General features: G+C 37.4%; 1 protein-coding gene across 4 annotated transcripts in view; it reads left to right on the top strand.

Annotated features, from left to right (window-relative positions):
- The window catches only part of LOC135305114 (uncharacterized), a 494,456-nt gene that overhangs the window by 222,003 nt on the left and 253,134 nt on the right, over positions 1 to 19,319 (top strand). Inside the window, exons 8-11 of one of the 4 annotated variants that reach the window (XM_064428373.1) lie at positions 4,201 to 4,254; positions 6,275 to 7,370; positions 11,655 to 11,742; positions 12,880 to 13,017. The exons of 2 other annotated variants lie outside the window; for them this stretch is intronic. In XM_064428373.1, coding sequence (XP_064284443.1) covers positions 7,339 to 7,370; positions 11,655 to 11,742; positions 12,880 to 13,017 — 258 coding nt within the window. In that variant the 5' untranslated portion in view covers positions 4,201 to 4,254; positions 6,275 to 7,338. The remainder of the gene's footprint in view (positions 1 to 4,200; positions 4,255 to 6,274; positions 7,371 to 11,654; positions 11,743 to 12,879; positions 13,018 to 19,319) is intronic. One more of the 4 variants, XR_010366400.1, reaches the window with a different exon arrangement.

The raw sequence follows: 19,319 nt of genomic DNA on the forward strand, positions 1-19,319 counted from the left end.
TGCTGTGACACACTGCACCCAGTTCTGATAAGTAATGAAAAGTTATGATTAGTTAAGCTCCTTATGAATAGAGAAGGCTTCCCTGAAGGTTGAAACTGGCCTCAAACTTGAGATTTTAAATCATTGTGAAGTGTTTTGACTAGGCTGCCTTTGTGTATACTAAACATTTTAAGGTTACTTTTTAATCCAGTGGTGCCTGTTTTATGATGTTCGCTTGCTGCAATTGAATGCTATTCTGTTCATCGCTGCCAGCTGTCTCCTTTGGATCCTCTAGTAACCAAGTTCTTTTATCTCAGAGGAATGAATTGCCAATAACAGGCAAATAATAACTTTTCTGCTGAATTTTCAAGATTAAAAAAACCCCTCTTCTTCTGTCATATCTCCTTTATAATGTCTTGTGAGGGTTAGTTGCTCTGTTCTTGCACTGTGAGCCTTCAGGAGTTAAATGTTTATAGCATCACACAAAGGTAGAAGAGGTACATATTGCAGCAGTGTATTCACCATATTCTGTGGATATTTTTTAGCTGAAGGAAGTAAGCCCTGGTTATTACAGCTGTCACAGTGACATCTGATCCTTCAGTATCAGTGACTTCCTCACCCACCATATGACCCTGATCACTGCCATGATTCTCTGTCTGCTATTAAAGTGAGAAAGGTCTTGGCCCTCCAGGTGCTGTTTCAAATCTGAAATAGCAACTTGTCTGTCACACTCCCTCTGCCTAACTTATTGCTTAAGGACCAAACAAAAATGTTTAATGTAGAAAGGGTTTCATGCAGCAACAAAGTAAAGAATGTGTTCTTATGTCTGTTTCAGGGCTGGTGTAGAACTAGGGCACTGAGTGCCTCAGTTCTTAAAAATGAGCAAACGTTAAAGCAAATTTGAGGCTTAATCTCAACAATTATATTTCTGCACTTCCTTTCTTCTTTTGGGGAACACACTGCTTGAAAGTCGTGAATTCAAGCAGTCACACTGCTTGAACTTCATTCGAGAATGGGGGTGTATAATAGCTAGATAAATTCCATGAATCAAAATTGAAAACTTTAAAAATATTGTCATACAGGAATTCCTAGCCAAAGCAGATATTAGCTGAATTTGGGAAAAAATGAGCTAACAAGCAAAAATTTTGCATGAAAATATATTTAAAAACTCTAAAGCTCTAAACCAAACTCCAAAATTTTGTAGTTGAAATGAATATGGCTTCCAATTATGTTCATTTTCCCCTCTTTAGTAAGTACCTTGTTTGTGGTGTAAATTTAAAACTTGCCTAACCTAGGCAACATGAAAGACTTAAAGAGGATACTTTTCTATGCAAATAGATATGGCTTATCAGGCCTACCTAATTTTTAAGAATGAGGCATTGGAAAAGGTTCTGTACTCAAGATAACAGAACTGGCCTAACTGGCTAGTGCTCTGTACACTGTGCAAGCTTTGACACAGCAGTTGTCATGTGTCTCCAGCCCTGAATGCTTATCTTTTGAAGCCCTGTAGTGTCATTAAATTCATGCAAACTGGTATGTGGGGCTTGACAACCAAGAACCAGTGTTTGTGTATTGAAATTCAGCTGCATCTGGACTGAACCAGAAATTAAGTAGATATAATGCCAGAGTAATAAGGAGGTTGGACAACCAGCTTCTATAAGTTTTGGAGTGATTTTAGGTTTTTAAATATAGTATTACAAAACATTTTTTTTGCTTTGATGGATGTGCCTGTGAGCATCTGACCTACAATTCCTCCTCTAATGCAAGGGGAGGGGCACTTCTAGGCAGAGTGCTTCTGGTCACCTTTGTCAAGGTAGTGCTGTGTTTCTTACAGTGACCCCCATGATCAGGAAATCTTAACAAACGCAGCTGCAGCATGTTACACTGAAAAATGTTTTTCTTTTAAATAGAACTATACACATTTTAATACCCTTTGCAATATATTCCGGATTGCAGTTGCAAATACCATTTTTTATAGCATGAAAAGTACTCTCTTCATATTTTTCAGAAGCACATGTCCGTGTGTAATGATATACATATTTAATATGTATATATGCTCACATAGTGTATATATATATATATCAAGTGACTTCATAGCTTATGTTAAGATAACACCATCCTTTAAAAATAAAACCTTACAAAATTTTATATAGTTGTAAACTAAAGTTATGAAGTTATATGTGAAGTTAAAAGGTTATAAATGCAGTTCTGCTTATCTTAGTGGAAAACCAGATCAGAAATTGTCAGCAGAGTACTTTTAGAAGAGTTCTGTCATGACTCTGAAGATGGAAAGCAAGATAGACAAGGATTTAGAACTGATGCAAAAGGAGAAGGGAGGGCATGTGTTCCTGAGAGAAAACCATAAAAAGAAACGTAAAAAGTGGGAAAATTAGGGTGTGTCCACGCTGAGCATATGTTAGACATTAACTCATAGCAGGCAGGGCTTTGCTCTCTGTTAAAGGAAAAACTAGATTTCTGTCGAATAAGGGACACGGAACAAGCAAACTGGATTGGACAAAAACTTGTTGCCCTTCTATGGAATATCCATAATGGCTGAATGGTCTCTATGTGTACTTGATCCACTTGGTGTCTGGGTCTGTGCTGCTCTTTTAAACAGTGCTTACTGTAAACAGAAATGTCACACAACCAGAGCATTTTGGGGCTAGAGATGGGATTATGTGGTTCCACCAATCCTCCTGTTTTCACCTTGTTTTCTTTTAAAAGTAATAAAAGGTTGTTAATAATTGTCAGTCGTTTGTCTGTGGACAAGTGCTGGGCTTGATGCTGCCATTGGCCATTTAGGGCTGAAAGGCTTTGAGTGTTGTGCTCTCTGGAGTGTAACTCTGTGTTTGTTCATTTTCAGGCATGTGCAAAGCCTTGGCCTTCACTATGCTCATAAGTCTTCCACAGTGATTATGATTAGGGTCCTTAAATTATATTGTAATTACTATTATTCATAGTAATGGCTTACTAGTAATAATTACTAATAATCTTGATAATCCCCTAAGGAAAATTACTATGGGTAGAAAGCCAGAGATGGAGTCATTATAAAAGAGACACTTGTTTCTTGTGTCCCTCTTGTAATAAAGTAATTAATTCCCAGCTTTTTTTTGAGGGTGATGAAGAGATTTCAGAAGAGACTTCTCTCATAACAACGCTTTCTGGCCACCTGCCCCAAAAACTAGGAGTGGAAGAATGAACTGACTCCTATGAAAAATTCAAGCAGCAAATATGGCTTATTTCCATCCAACCTTGTGTCACTCCTTCCCTATTTCTCCATACTAATTTTTATGTTCTTCTGTGCTTTCATAAGCCCGTAGTGTGTGGTAGACAAAAAGTGTTTATAGCTTGGTAGACAACATCTTCCCAGAAAATTTTCATAAAACCTCCTTCTGACAGGATATGTTGCCAGATATGCATTGTTTTTATATACTTAAATTAACTTCTAAAAAATGTGCACAAAGATCTGGCTGTGTTTACCCATGGCTTTAAAAGAGCAACAATCAAAAGGAACTGTGTACCATGATAATTTAGTCTTCAGATTCAATAAAGAAATTCTTATTCACTTCTACAAGTGCATCTCTGTCCAGTGATTTGTCCCATATACAGAATGTACCTGCAGCTCTTGGCATCATGGAGGGCAAAGAGGCAAATATTTCTCATTGGCAGGTGAAGTAACGTAAACCTGAATGCTGTGCTCAGATTTTTTCAATAAATGTTTTTCGTCACTACAGAGCTTTATACAACAGCAGTAAAGGCAAGAAAGGAAATTAGAAACACAGCTGAGACTGCATCTCATACTTAATAATGGCCTAAAAGTCTTACTGTTTATTAAAACTAACACCCCTTGTCAAGGTGTTGATCAAAAATTCTCTGCAGTCTCTTTTCTTTGATCTTTTCATTTTAGAAACCACAGATATTTGTTGCCATTTCTTTATTTAGGTTTATGTCTAAAACATTGAAACTCAAAACTGCTTTCCAATAATGTTGTACATGAGTAAGGAGTAATACTGAATTAATTGAACCAGTAAACTCCTCACAAATTTGTCCACTCATAAAGAAAGGAGACTTCTGGTGTAACACAGACATAAATGGTCAAAGATGGCACTAGAAAGGATGCTTTAAAAAAACCTGTCATCTCTGAGCCTCGTGCATCTACTGCTGTCCAGTCTGAGTATGGGCATAATCTATTCTAATATCCACATTTACCTTTTGTTTCAGCAGCTCCCTGGCTCTTGCACATGCAAAACATTTGAATTTCCTGTTGGCTCAGAGGTGAGATTTATAACATTTATTAAAGCTGCTTTTCGTTGTGAGTTTACTGGGCAGAAAGCCTAAGAGGGCCTTTTTTTAAGGGGGTTTAATTGCTTGAATTTACCAGAGGGGTGAACATTATGCTTTCTTTGCAGCACCACTATCCACTAAGATTGCCAGGTGTTGAATTTCCCTAGAGGTTCCCTATTTATTGAAGGAATTCATGAAATATCCATCTATCCAGAGCCAGAACTCCTACTATCCCTTTCCCATTCATCGTCTTGATTTTGTTTCCTTCATGGCTTCTTTTGAATCTCGCGGTTGAGCCTGTTCATTTCTGTCTGTTGCTGTGTGTAAGTGTTCTGCCTCCTCTCTGCTTGCACACCTTGGGCTTTACAAAGGGGCCTGCCTTCCTGGGAACGGAACGTGCCTGAAAGCCTTTGCTGGGCTGTGGCTGCTGGTGCAGAGGGACAGTTCAGTGCTGGGAGTACACTGGTGCTCTTAGCAGGGTGGGAAGGGACATCAACAGAGGACAGGAAAGTACAGGCAAGGCTGAAGAGCAAAGAAGTATTTTTCAATGTTTAAAGTAAAAGACTAGAAATAGCCCTTTAAATTCATGAATGGACTTCTCAACAGACACCAACCCTACTGTCAAGTGAGCCCAGGGAAGGCAGACCATAATTGTTAGGAAGTGTATTGTTAAGGGAATTTACTAATTTACTGATGGAGCAGCTGCTTCAGTTGAAGAATAAATTGGAATATTTTGGTGCATTTGCTTTAAAAAATCATCCACTTTTAAGTCTATGTACTGAAATTACATAGTCTTAAATGGGGGTCTCCTTTGCTAAACAAAAGATATGCAAATTACATTTCAAGATTTATATTATGATAAAAACTGAAACACAAAAGAGACATTATCTTGCAAAAATGTAAAAGTACATTGCTTCATGAGTCTATAATGATATAATGTGATGTTGATGTAGTTAAAAATGTCAGAAGGGAGACAATGACCTTAAAAGTTTAAGGCAGACACATTAATATTGATTGATTTTTAAGAGATTAAACAGCAAGGATATATCTATACATAGACTGGATATTGGATTGTTTGAAAATTTGAGATGAGATACAGAACATTTGAGTCTCGTAATGCTTTAGACTTAATAGCAAGAACATGCATTATATGCAGCCATTTGTACTAGAGGAAACCAGATGATGATTTGCCTTGGCTTTATCAGACTATTTCTTGTAAAAACCAGTGGTGTTTGACAAAGCTAGATGATAATTTCTGGCTTAAGCACAAATGTTGGTCTGTCATACATATCAAAAAAGTCCTAATGTTGGTTTGTTTGTTTGTTTTTGACCTTGCTCTGTATCTATGTAGATCTGTATGGTGTATTACAATTATTTTATATACACAGACATACACAGATGCTTAAAATACATTGAGCACTGTAAAACCTCAACACCTTCTGGCCTTGAACCAAATAATGTGACTGCACATCAAATATCATGTCACTTTTTTTCCTATTTTTTGTCAAACTGAAAGAAGGTTGTCAGTAACTCTTCTTGTTTAAGTTCAGGCTCATACTTATATCCATGCTTATGCCAGCAGAGTCATAAGGAAATGTGCTGATCAGTGATGAGGAAGGTGCTAAATATTGTGATATTTATTATTCCCCTGGGACAGTTTATTTTATCATCTCAGGTTGATGGAAGGTTCATTTCACAGGTATGCTGTACTTTTAATGACACTTCCATTGGCCAGAGAAATGAGGACGTTGGGCATGGCTGGCCCTTTAGACTTTTAGGGACCAGGCCACAGATGCCTTGGACTTGGAATTCAACTTGCAAGAGAGATCAAGTCTGACCAGTAGGGAATGGGCCGTCTTGCTGAGATGTACAAGCTGGAGATTTTCATTCAGAATCAGACCTCACAAAACATGAGGCAGATAAACATAAAGCGTAGACCACATTTTTTAAAAGATTTTTTAAAATATCACTTTTGAACAAATCATTAGTCTTTTACTTCTTTTCTCTGCAGATATTAACTGACTGAAAATCAATATTTGAAGGAAAGAGAACAGCTGGGAACCTGGAGTTCAGCATAGGCATTTTGCATAATAGGGAATTCTTGTTTTCTAAGAAGCTAAGACAAGAAAAATTATTGTCTGGACACTTTGCCTCCAGATTTAATTTTTTTTTAATAGAAAATGGTGAATTCTTTTTTGGAGAACTGTCAAACAAAAAAGTGGATGTCATAGCTGCATCCTGTAAATGTCTCTTTAGTTTCACCAATGGTAAAACCTGTTTTGACCTAGTAAAAGACAATAGCCCAAATGGCCTGTTTAATATACCAGAGAAAGCACAGTGTCTCCAAAGGGCCTGGGATAAGTGAGCACCCAGAATCCCAGAAAGCCAAGACATTTGAAGGCAGTCAGACTTGATTTAATTATTTTTTACTACAAGTCTCATTTCAGAGAATGATTAACGGGAGAAGAGACATAAATGGCAAAGTCTTGATCAAAGAAGCTGCTGTCAGGGTACCATCTAGATAAATTAGGAAAAGAATGCTCAGGTTTCTGTGAAAGAAGACTAATGACATCAAGTCAAGATGAAATAGAAAGGAGCAGCATTGCAGGCTGGAAATCATAAAAGACTAGCATGCCCTGACAAGAAGCCCTGAGAAATTTCCCGAACTGGAAAGTAATTGGAATTGGAAAGGAATTACTTTCTGTAAGTGCTGGGTCTTGAAGTTACGCAGGACTGAAGATGACCCAGGCACCAAAGTTGCTTTTTGGAGCCTGTCAAGATGAGTGAAGAAATCTTCTGGAAGCATCTGAAGCAGCAGCTGTTAGTATCAGCTCTACACACTGCAGGTGTTCTGTATCTTATGTGCTCACTCTACTCAACCAGGATCAGTCCCTTCACTTAAAAGCTCAAACGGTCCCACCTGGAGGCAAGCAGACAGTGGATAAAAGGAGACTGTGAAACTAACAGTCAGTAAGCATTTGTATAATTTAGATAACTTGTTTGCAGGAATGGCAGTCTCCTGGAGAGAGCAGTGGCCCTAGCTGAAATCAAGAGAAAGCTTTACAAGTGATGTGAATGTACTTGTGCGAAGAGAGACATCTTAGCAGGTAGGATTTGTCTTTTGGTATATTACAAAGGATTTAAAAAAATAAATAAAAAAAAAATCCAGACCTCTTTCAGTGGTCAGAGGTGTACTCCTGGAAATCTAGTGTTTAAATAAAAATAAAATGATCCATTTCTCAGGGATCATTGAATTGTTATTTAAATGTTGACTTCATTTTCTAAGAAATACTAGTATTCCTGTCTAGAGGAGCAGATCTTCCATTAGAGGCCTCCTTGCCTCAGATTATAATACAGAGTAGCATTTGTGCAGACAAGCACTTAGTGTGATCAGGGCTAAAACTGTGTGAGATTAGCTAATGTACTTTTGTGTGATGTGCAAAGTGAATGCCAGGACGCACCATTGTACCTGACTGCAGCAGCATGAAGTTACGCTTCAGCAGCATTCCAGCTGAACGTGGGATTTTGAAGGCAGGGAAGCAGTCTCTGGGGTGTTGCCCGTCAGCAAGAAATGCTTTTTAAAAGTAGGAAATAAAGGAAGAGTCTGAACTGATGTTTAGAACAAATAAATGGGAGCAGCAAAACTTTCAGTGGTAGTATTACATGCCGTCATAGAACAATAGCTAAATGAAGCATGTATTTAAAATTTTGTGAGAAGCTTTTGTACATTTTAGTTCTGTTTGGCTCAGCGGGTGTGCTGCACTTTAGACTTCAGTCTCCAGGGCTGTCAATCCAACAACTTTTACAAGCACTATATTCACTTAAAAGCTGAAAGAGAAAAATAGAAGGGGATGATGCTAATAGCACTTAGCACTTATATAGCTTTCCTTCCTGAAAGTACAGTACAAACATGAGGTAATTAACATGTACTTTGTCTTGGAGATGCAAATGTATCTCTAAAGAACCTTTAAGCAAAGAGAATACAGACAAATATAACCAACCTATGCCCAGCTGCATGTTTTCAAGCTTAAATATTGTGAAAGGCTATTTATGATATAATTTCTCCCTGTAGCTGATCAGTAGGTCCAGCTTGTGGAAACCAACACAGTATATTTCTGCATGCAGGGCCCCTTCTTCATTTTGTGAAGAACTTAATGTAATAATTTCAGATTTTATTTGATGAGGTGTGTGATACAGGTAACCATCAGCAAGTTATACAAGGGGGTATGTTATTTGAGTAGTCAAAATATGGGATTAGGTTGCACAGTTATGGACCAGTTATTCAAACTGCCAGGAGCCTCTGGAGAAATCCTGTTGTGCCTGTTCCAGTATCTACCCACCTGGTGTTAGCTACTCTAAATATGTCCCACAAAGTCCTGAACAGATAGTTGCCCACCTAATCCACTTTCAGTTTAAGAAACTTCAAAGTCTTGAAAGAACTAGAAAAGGGAGATTCAGCTGGCACTGAGAAAAGTGAAATGCTTCTGAGGAGAAAAAGAGACAGGTAAAACTGTAAATCTTAGACTTGGCTTTTCTCTAAATTAGAAAGAAAAATGTCTGCAGCTGTGGTGTGTTTTCAGTGTACTTTTTTTTCTGGTTAAAATAAAAGTTCAGTGGTGTTTGCAAAGCTGGAAATTGACTTGTAAGTCAATTTGATAATTAAAAAGGTTTTTTTTTTTGAGTCCTTGAGCTACCACCGAAGGCTATCAGCACAGATCAGCCCGGATGTGGAGCAAATCTGGTCAGGGAATTATCTGTTTCATTCTCTTCATTTGGCCATTAGACTTTAGGATGGCAAATCTGTCAAATTTGCAATTTCCTCCAGTAATAGAGTTTTGGCAGAAGCTGATGCTGGTGCTGTACTGTACTCATGCACACTTAGGTAACCAATGTATGCTTCATTTGAGAGAGGCACAGAAAGCTTCTCAAAGTTACTGCATTATAGTTTCTCTTTCAGTGCTGAGCTCAGCTGCTGAGAGCAGAGGAGGTGTGAAAAGATTTGTTAATAAAAGTCTGTTTAGATTTCATTACTCTGAATAGCCAGATCAAGACAATACACCTTGCCAACCCTCTGAGAATTTCAGTCCTCTCTGGAAAAACTCTTTCCTGCACTGGATATCCTTCCCAATGGAATGTTTATGCAATGCAAGCAGAACTCTCTTCTGCTGCCTTTGATTAACAAAGGGAATGGAGACTGCCTTCCACTTGTAGAAGGTGGAGCAGGAAAGATGAACAAGAGAGCCAGGGAGGCCTTGTTTCTTCTACTCAGACACATCAAAGAAGCCTCCAGCACCGCCTTCCAATTTGTTAGCTTTCTGTTTCCCTCCTATTTTAGAAAGGGGAACTCCTTTGAGTTGAAGGAGGAGCAAAGGTGACTGGTGTGGAGGATAGACTAGATGTGGCAGTTTGGCAGACTGGTGTGGCAAAAATGTCAGAAGCATTGGGGAAGGTATAACTCACTGATTGGCCCATGAGATGGGCAGTTACAGGTTGGTTGTGTTCTGCTCAGAGCTCGGGCTTGGGGAAACCATGCCTTGGCAAGCTCCAGCATGACTTCTGTGTTGTGTCAAAAGCATTTTATTGGCTAGATCTGGAGGGGAGTGTCCTGCCAAGGCTGACTGGAAGAGAGGTGCAGTGAACCAGCTCTACAAAGAGAGAGATACAAAAATATTAATTTCTTCCTCTTCACCATGGCTCTGGCCTGTGAGTAGTGAAATAAAAGTGAGCATTTCCAAATGAAAGCTGTAGCTATGGAAGTATCATTGGTTACAGACTTGGGCTTGTCATGTAGACAATCTGAGGACTTTAGAGACAGTTTTTAGTTTGCTGTTTAAAAAAAATACCAACCTGTGTTAGACTTGGCATGTGGCATGGGCAGGCTTTTTCTCCCTCAGAAAATTAAACCTCCATTTTAATCACTGTGATTTTCTTTTGTTGTGGTCCTTTTTGTTGTGGTCCTTCTTTTAAGTTCTGCAAGTTTTGCTTAGATATTTATGAAAGTTTTTGAAGACTTAACTCTTGATGAAAGCAGATATAGCCTCGTAAGCATAAGTGCTACTGTTCCTTTCACTGTCAGCAGACGCACTCACCTGAAGACCCTGAATAAATACATATACAGATTTCAAAACCCAACTAGTAATAAATGACAAGAAATGGGTACTGGAAATCTGAGTCAGTCTAGTTCAAAATATATTCTGCTGTTATACACTTTGATTATAAATTCAAAATAAATTACAAAGGTTAGTAAAATCTTATTTCACTTTTTTTTTACCTGTCCACGTGTATTTTCTAAATAAGTCTCAAATTTAAATGATTAATGACCAAGCTTAATTAAAAGGAAAATTATTCAGAGAAGAACACATTTTAAATAGCACATTTCCATACCCGTACTTTACATTGTTACTGAGTGATAACCTAATACAGTTAATTAGTACCTTTCTCCCTGGTATAACTTATTTGTCATCAGAAGTAGGATTTAGCCCTTTTCATCTTGTCATGGCTTTTGGTGTTAAGTGCTTGCAATACCTTGCCCCATCAGGAGATCCAGAAGGGTGATGTTTCATTTATCCCAGCATTGCAATTTTTTCTGTAGAGTTACTTAACAAAAACACTTTGTTATATGGAGTGGTTAGTGATGTAGTCATTGAAGTCAATATGACTTTCACAATTGATGTCAATGAGAAGAGGACTGTGTTGACTGTGACTGTGTCACCCCAGTAAAAGATGAACACTGTGCCCTTTTAAGTAATATATCACACCCATATTTTAAGGACATCACTTGTAAAAAATGCTCTGGAAAAGACTGGAAGAGTGATGTGCCTGTTATTGCAAAACTTACCTTCTGAATTCTGTTTCTAGTTGCAAGAGAAAATGTAAAATGTAAGCCATGTGCTTTATTAATATTTATTTAAACTGTCTTGTGATACATTGCCTTTCTGATGCTACGTGGTGTTCTCCTGCACTATTTCCCAGCATGATAGCTAATGTCCTGCTCTGAAAATTATCCATTAAAATTTTATCAATTTTGCGTTTTGGTGAGACAGTATGAGGAAATGCCATTGGAAAATTAGATTCCTCTTTGACATCGGGCGCCCAGTCAGCAATCCAATCCCATGTGTTTCTACTGAGACATTAGGATTTGATATAATTTTGGGCAGAAAACATTTTAAAATGAAACAATTGAATTTTCTGGATGGTCTTGGGGACCACTTAGCTTAAGAGAATACACTTCCAAATCAAAAGCCTTTCAATCATTCTAAATATTATTTGGATGATATTTGCTTTATGTGTAGTAGCAGTTTGAATTTGTATTGAATGTTTGACTGGCTCGTGCTCACATAGATGATGTATGAAATTATTATTTCATATTTTTCTGGTGTTTGCATTGCAAGTGACATCTGGCTGACAGGAACTTGGAGAAATGGGATACAAAGTGAATGCTGCAGTTACCACTGTATCATATTTATCAAAAGGCTTAAGGTTGGTCTGTCTTTGTTTCATGTGTGAAGCTAACATCAATGAAAAAGAAAACAGCCCCTCTTTTTTTATTTAACTCAGCTGCTTAGAAAATGAAGATAGATGAAGAAAAAAAGTTAATTGTATTCTATATTCATTTAATTAATTTTTGTAGACAATCATGTATACTGGCTCAAAGACAGTTCTTAACTTGTATGGAGGGGTTGGTTTTGTTGCCATTATACCTTTAGATTTTGGCTAATATTATATATAATTCATACACTCTATATCACAGAGATAGGGAAGTCTGGAACAAGCTACTATAGCAGACTTTTTAAAATTTGTGTTCAGCTGCACAAATCTAAAGGTAGGTTAATTATAATTGCATTATATCCTTGAAAGTACCTGTTGAAATCCTGTCTTTAACCAAACTCTTACCCTGACACTTTTTCATTAAGCTCTTGATATGTCACTTGTCTAATGATAAATTTGAATTAGTAAATTCTTGACTAGAATACAGGTTTTAAAACTTATTTCACAGGGTAAAATGTGGTATGAAAATTTACAATGCTTTAGAACTACTAGTCCAGCCATAAAAAAAGGCTTTTTCCTAATGTATGCAGTTTGTGAGGAAGCTCTGCTGATGTGTTACAGGACAAAACCAAAAATGATACAGTGAAGTGTCCGGTTTCTGGCCATGCCCTGGCTTCTACACTGGCTAGAATTGTTTCTTGGACACTCTTAGTCACTATCTTGCTATCTTTCCTGCTTGTTGGTTATAAAGACTATGGAATCTATGTGAAGAAATTGGGGGAATTTGTAATGATTGGGTGGTTTCTGTACCATCCTGGGGGCTGTTCTATATATGCATGTGCAGTTCAGAAGAGAAAAGCAAGAAGAGGTTGTAGAGAGATGGTGAGGTGGGCAGAACAGTCTAGGAGGGGAAAAGGCTGCCTGAGAGAGACGGAGAGACGGCAGACCAAGTAATCAAAAAATAATTGCATCTGTACTGCTGTCAAGCGATTTTCTGATCTATGAAGTTAACAAGCTGAGAGCACTCAGCATCTTCCAGAACTTAGACCTTTGCTTTTAAACAAATAGAAGATCCAGCTGTGTGGTCCAATTCACAGGAAGCAAGAACTAACAGTTGTTTTTCTTTAGGTCTGCAATTGCAAGGTCAAGTTGGGAAACTTAAAAAAAACCCAACAAAAAACAAGTGAACCAAGATATGAAAAACTGGGGACAAGAAATACAGAGCAAAACATTTCCAAATTGTTCACAGAGGAAAATTTTTTTCCTGTAAGTGAACCTTAAGAAGAGCCTATCTATTTACTGATGATATAGGGCATTTGCTGTTCTCCTTTGTTAGACATTGGCAGTGTGAATACCTTCACTCTATTCTTCTCTGTGCTTTTGCAAACATCTCCAGTCAATAAAAACTGGATTTATCCATTGCCATACTTGCTTTTCCTATTTTTTTTTGTCAGACAACTGAGCAAAGTTCACTTCAGCCCAGCAGAGTATCAATTAGAGCATTCAGAGCAGTAAGTGTTCTGAGCTTAGCAATGAGACAGAACTGAGCAGAAAACCAAAGAGCAGATACTGCAGCACAGTCTAAGCCTGGTTTCCTAAGCATTGCATAGTAGTTCTTTTCAGCAATTTGTGAACCATAGAAATGTTATGTGCAATTTTAGATGAAGCTCACTAATAATTTACCTTGTACTAGTTTAGGGTATCACGACAAAGAACTTGTCATGAGGAAACACTAGGAAAAACTAGGTATCTTGCCACTTAAAAAACAAGAAATGGGTACTCTTGGAGCCTTTCTGAATGGGTAGTATTCACTGTGGTGATTTGTATGTGCTTGGATGGTTTGTTATAGATGGATTATTATAAAACACAGTCTGCTTACCTGTTTTCCATATTGCCATTTATTCTTTTTGAACATGACATCTTTTCTTGGTTCCTTTAGAGCTCAAAAGACCTGGTATCAATAATTCCTAAAGCAATGACTGTATCCAGGCTCTCCTCGTGGGAGAGCTGGACTGGCTGAGCCAGACCCCATATCTGAAATTTTTATGCAGTGTATCTTTACTTTCTAACAGAATGATGTATGCAGAGATATATAAGGTATCTTTAACCTAATTTAAGTAAGTTTGTAAGTGCTACTGCCTCCTTTTGAGCTAAAGTCACAGAAATCTTCAGTTTGGTTTTTTCACTTTTATTCAGCTCTGTCATATTGTTACATAGTACTCCTGTCTCTACTTTGTGACCTATGAAACAAAGCTGCTCTAGTTTCTTAGCCAGTGTTATTTATGCTCTGTGCTGATGTATATTACACTTTTACTGGTCTACTTCTCTGTCTACCCAGCCACACACTCAGATTTTATCACCTTCTAGTTAGGATTGCTGGACTTCCTGTATGCCAACACAAACAAAGAGCAAGGAAATAAGTGGTTAAGTCATTCAACACCCCATTTACACTACTCTCTTCAACAATCTTTCTCAATCCCAACTACCTCACTACCAGTGACCACAGTCTGCAGACTTCCAACTTCACCCTGATTACATTGTTTTTCTTCTGTTTTCTGTTCAAAACATTGTTTCTTTTTTCTGCTGCATGATTTTACACTTTCTATCTTGAATATTTGTACCCCAAATTAAGACATCATTATTAATTAAAAATTGAGAAAAGTCTGTTGTTCATCATTATTTGCAATGTTGCAGGATGAAGAGTTGAGGGTCTGGGAAGCCCTTCATTCATTGCATTCTTTACTGTTGCCCTTTGTGTGCTCATAGTGAAGCCATGCTTCTTCTTAATAGCTTGCATTTCCAGTCTGTTTCACAGAACAAGAGTAGGTCAGACTTCCTCTTTTGCTCTTTTGAACCTTTCTCAGCCTGTGGGGTAAACCAGATTGGTCAAAGGTCTGATCCTTTTGAAAGTGGAATCTTGGCACTTTCTTCTGTGGGGGCGAAGATGAAAGTGAATGAATGACACTCAATATAAACAATCTTTGCTTTTCAAGAGAAGAGTAGTAGCACCTACATATACTACAGGAACTGAGTTCTCTAGATCATGATAATGTCAGTTCAAGTACTTGAAAGTGAATTTTGAGGCAATTTTAAGGGGTGATTTGTGTATATAAAAAGAGCCAGAGGAAAAGTATTCACTTTTTGTTTAATGACTAAAACTAGTATTAGCTGTGATAGACTGATGAACTGCCTGAAATATTTCAATACAATAGAAGACTGAATATATTTTTATTTGGCAGAAGGCAGTAGGAAGGGGGAAAAAAAAGCATATGCACATAAGCCATGAATCTGAGATTTTTCCTTCTTCCCATTTCTTCGCCACTTTATTCCTAGTTCTTACATCTGGAAGAAACTTTGGATAAACAGCAGTCCTGAGGTAATATACCATAATGGCAAAAGCATGCTGAAGAGGGTGGAGTGGAAAAGAAAGGGGAGAGTCTGTGTTGATAAATAATTTTCCTTCAGCTTACCTTCACAAAGTTTCTGGGTAGTTTAGAAGAGTGTTGTAGAAAAGAATGTTGCCTGCTTGAAACATTGCTTTCCCTAAAGGCTACACAGTAGTGTATTGGAAGATACTTGTCCTTCTAGATGAGAAGAATTTCAATTCTTGACCATAGGTATCTTTGGCTGGACTAAACAGAAAGTGTGGAAGGACTTCAGAGAGCCATTTTTACTTTGTTATAGCTAAATGCTGTTATGACACATCTGAAGATCTTGCTGGTGACTCATTTTGGCCTAATTTGTTTAACATTTTGGTAACTAGTTGCTTTTTCTCCTCTCTCTATTAGCTTTGTATGGTTGGTGTTGAATTTCTGTGCTTTTTTAAATTTTTTTCCATATTAAAAAAAATAGACTTTATTTATAGATGTTTTTTGTCCAGAATAAACAAACCCTGTCTACTCTGCAGATAATTAAATGGCACTCAAAACAGAAAAACAATGTGGAAAGTTGTCATAATGATGGTCATAGCTGTGAATTCCAGTGAAGGGGAAAGTAGTGAGTGTGTGATCCCCCTGTAGGGATGTTGGTGTCTGTTCCTGCATGTGGACTAAGCCTTTACTGTACAGAGGAAATTTGACTCAAAGCTCGTCTGAACAGCCCTTTAGTAACAGCTATTCTGAAGTATAATATCCTTTAAAAATTTTCACCATCCATGAAGTTGAGTTTGGCTCAGATAGTAGAAACCTCGACACCTAAGAAACACAGTGATCCCATTTCATATCTAAAATAAAATAGGATTTAGATTGTTATACCCTAGCCATATCCATGTGGCTGGAGACTGCTAAATTCACATGAGAATGCCTGTCTGCTTTCAATCTGAAAAGTAACGCTGTCTTTCTACTAGCAAAGATTTCAATATAATATATTTTCAAAGTAATCTTTCCTTGATCAGCAGACTACAGTATTTTATCATTTTGCAGACTTTCATTCTTTTATGGGGGAATGCTTCACCAAATTGCATTTAATACCTATTAACTTGGATTTTTAAAAGATCAAATGGCTTTCACATCTCATGATGTTGTTCTTCATAATTTATTTCTTCCAAATTGATACCACTGCATACTTAGAACTTGATTTATGTTCTCTCATCCTATCTGAAAACACAATGCTGACAGGAGTTCTGCCTTATGAAAGCATAAACTTCATGGGAGTAACTATTACGCCCTCCCTTTCATGAAGGAGGCATTCCTATTACACTTCTACTCTTCCAGGAGTTCTTTCCAGATACCCAGTCTTCTGTTGTTTACTTTCAACATCTTAGTTTTCAGAACTTCTCTGATTAAATCATGTCTTGGTTTTTTTGCCTAGTTGAGTTTTTGCTTTTGCATCTGTTAGCACATTCTTACCCTGTCCCACCTGCTCTTTGGCTGCCTGGCTCTTTGTCAGAGTGAATGCCGACGTTGAAATTTCAAAATGTTGAAGTAAATAACACAACACATACTTCTGCTACTTTTTCAAAGGGTCAGCTTCCCAAAGAAAAAAAAATTACATTTTTGCAAAGTTATGGAAACAACAGTGAGGAAATTGTAAGAGGTGTTGCTCATATTCTTATTCTGTTCTGTTTCGTACACTATGAAGTTAACTCTTATATAAGACTTCAGTCTAGGAATGTAACTGTTTATTTTTGAAGATGCCCAGAGTACTCAAGTACAACTACTCTGAAAATATACTATGCATTAACATTTGAATATTCCTGTCCAGAATGACTTTCTGTGTTGATACAGGCATTTTCTCATCTATACTATACATAGCTATTATAAAATAAAATATGAAAAATCACCTAGAAAAGTACACCTTTTTAAAAACTGTACTGAATAAAAGGCTGAGAAGCCATTGCTTGTTGTGTAACTGTTGTGGATGGATATGTTTGCAGTCAGGTGTGGCTGGTGCATATACTTTTTTGGCACCTCAACAACTTCAGTTTTATAACTGTTTGCATAAATGTTGTGAGAGCAATTAGTAGACTGTGTGCAGAGTACAGGTGTTTTGGCAGACTTCACAAACTTGAGTTGGCAGTAGCATTAGGCATTGGATCCTGATATGCGCGTGTCCAGTCTCAGTTAATACAAGTTGCAATATTTTGTTGTGAACAGACTTCATTGATAGTTACAACACTCAGACACAAACGCTCCCATGAGGGCACATCTGCCCTGTTAGCTATTTGCAAAAGTTTTAAGGTATATTAATCTCACTTGAAACTCTATGCAGAAACGAGAGCCCTCTCTAGATATTTTAGTTAATTTTCTTCTGACTTCAGAACTGATCTGTTCTATTCAGATGTACTTTTTGATCGTTGCTGTTGCTGGTTAACTATCATGTTGTTGGTTATTAGGTTGGCGCTTCTGAACAGCAATTTGCATTATGATTCTTCAGCCCATAAAGAGTTCAGATGAACTTTTTTCTTACATTTAATTTTTTTAGTTTTAATATTGTTTTCCTTTCACTTTGCAGTCTATTTTTTAGCACTAAACAATAATGCAGATTTTGTGTTTCTACATGCACACACATGTACATGTATCTATATATATACACTGTAGCTTGGGTTTGGGTGTGATGTGCTTTTGAAAGAAAATCTGAAGCCCTCTATTTGGCTCTACAATAGGACTAAGGAAGTTCCAGTATACTTTTTCTCTTGCTGTCTTTCAATTGCACTCAGTTTAGGTTGGGGTATAAATATGTATATATCTCTAAGGTGGCCATGCCACAACAATTTCCCCAAAACTTTACATTCACTTCTAAATAAAGCTGACTTTCTGAATTCTAACTGTTGCCATTTTATCTGAGAAGTAATGAAATTTCTGCCTAGACTGGAGGCACTAACCTAGAAAGATAAACAGAGAGCACATGTTTTGTGCTTGTGAGTTATTGTTTGTGGTTTGCTTTGATAATTTTGGCCTTCATATAGAGCTAGTTACTTGTAGACAACTGGCAATTACTATTGAGACTGTGGGTATAATCCATTAATATCCCCTAAATTAATGCAACCATCCAAATCAAACATACTTCTGTTTTTAAAAAAGCCTGCAGGTAATGAAAGCTTCAGAACATTCATATGTGTAGTGTTTCAGTAGAAAAGTCTAAAGTCTGCATTCAAAGACCTGGTAAAGTCCCAAGCTCGTATTAATGCAACTTCAAGCTTCTAAGAGAATATTTTGACTGTTTGCCATTAGCCCTGTTGCTTATGGAAAAGCAAGGAACTAAACTGGTGCCCGCTGGCTTTGAATACCTCCTTTTAGGGGAGGTCAAAACTTGAGCCAAAGAAAATGGGGGGACCCACCCCAGTGACCGTGCCTGATGACATTACCAGATGTATCTAGAGAACAGGAAACTACATCTGTGATCTTCTACAAATATTCAGCCTGTGGAAAATGGTGGTATGTGTGGGAAGGCTTTCTTATGTCCAGGCATTTCTGATTAATCTGGGATTAAATGCTATGTTTTCCAAATGAGGAAATAGCTCTCTTCATTCCCAATTTGGAAGATTTTATCCTGTCAGACCTGGGGCATACTGAGTATGGATGTCTTGTGTTATATCAAAAAATAGGACAATATTTCAGTGAAAATGTAAAACACTGTTGTTTCATTAGTTCACATTAATTTCATTAATCCATATAACAGCATGTAAGAAAACTAATAAGCAAATTACCTCAAAATTGGCAAATAGATATAAAGGGATCCTCAAATGCATTTTTCTTACCTTGATGCAAGAGTCCTGTAAAACTAGTCTGTAAGGTGTCTTCCAGTATCACCAGATCTCTTTTGATCTCTCATACAGCGAGATCAAACCATAAATGACTTAGAAAAAGTCAGGTGAAGGAAAACAGTTTAAAATGGACTGAGGAGTCTTTAAACAGCTTTGTCCTTCTCTCTGCTTTTAATTGCTTCTTTTTGCAGTCAATGTGTTAATAATCAGGTTGTGTTGCTTATTATTTCTGAATCTTAGTTGACTTAGCCTGTATATAAACTCTTTCTCCTTTTGGTATTGCTGCATCATGTTGCTGAAGAAGGAGATCATATTGCTCTGTGCAGAAGCATGTGGAAGATGTCACTTTTGTATTTTTCCAGTC

The sequence above is a fragment of the Passer domesticus genome, chromosome 7 (assembly GCF_036417665.1).
Source record: "Passer domesticus isolate bPasDom1 chromosome 7, bPasDom1.hap1, whole genome shotgun sequence".
Taxonomy (NCBI): Eukaryota; Metazoa; Chordata; class Aves; order Passeriformes; family Passeridae; genus Passer; species Passer domesticus.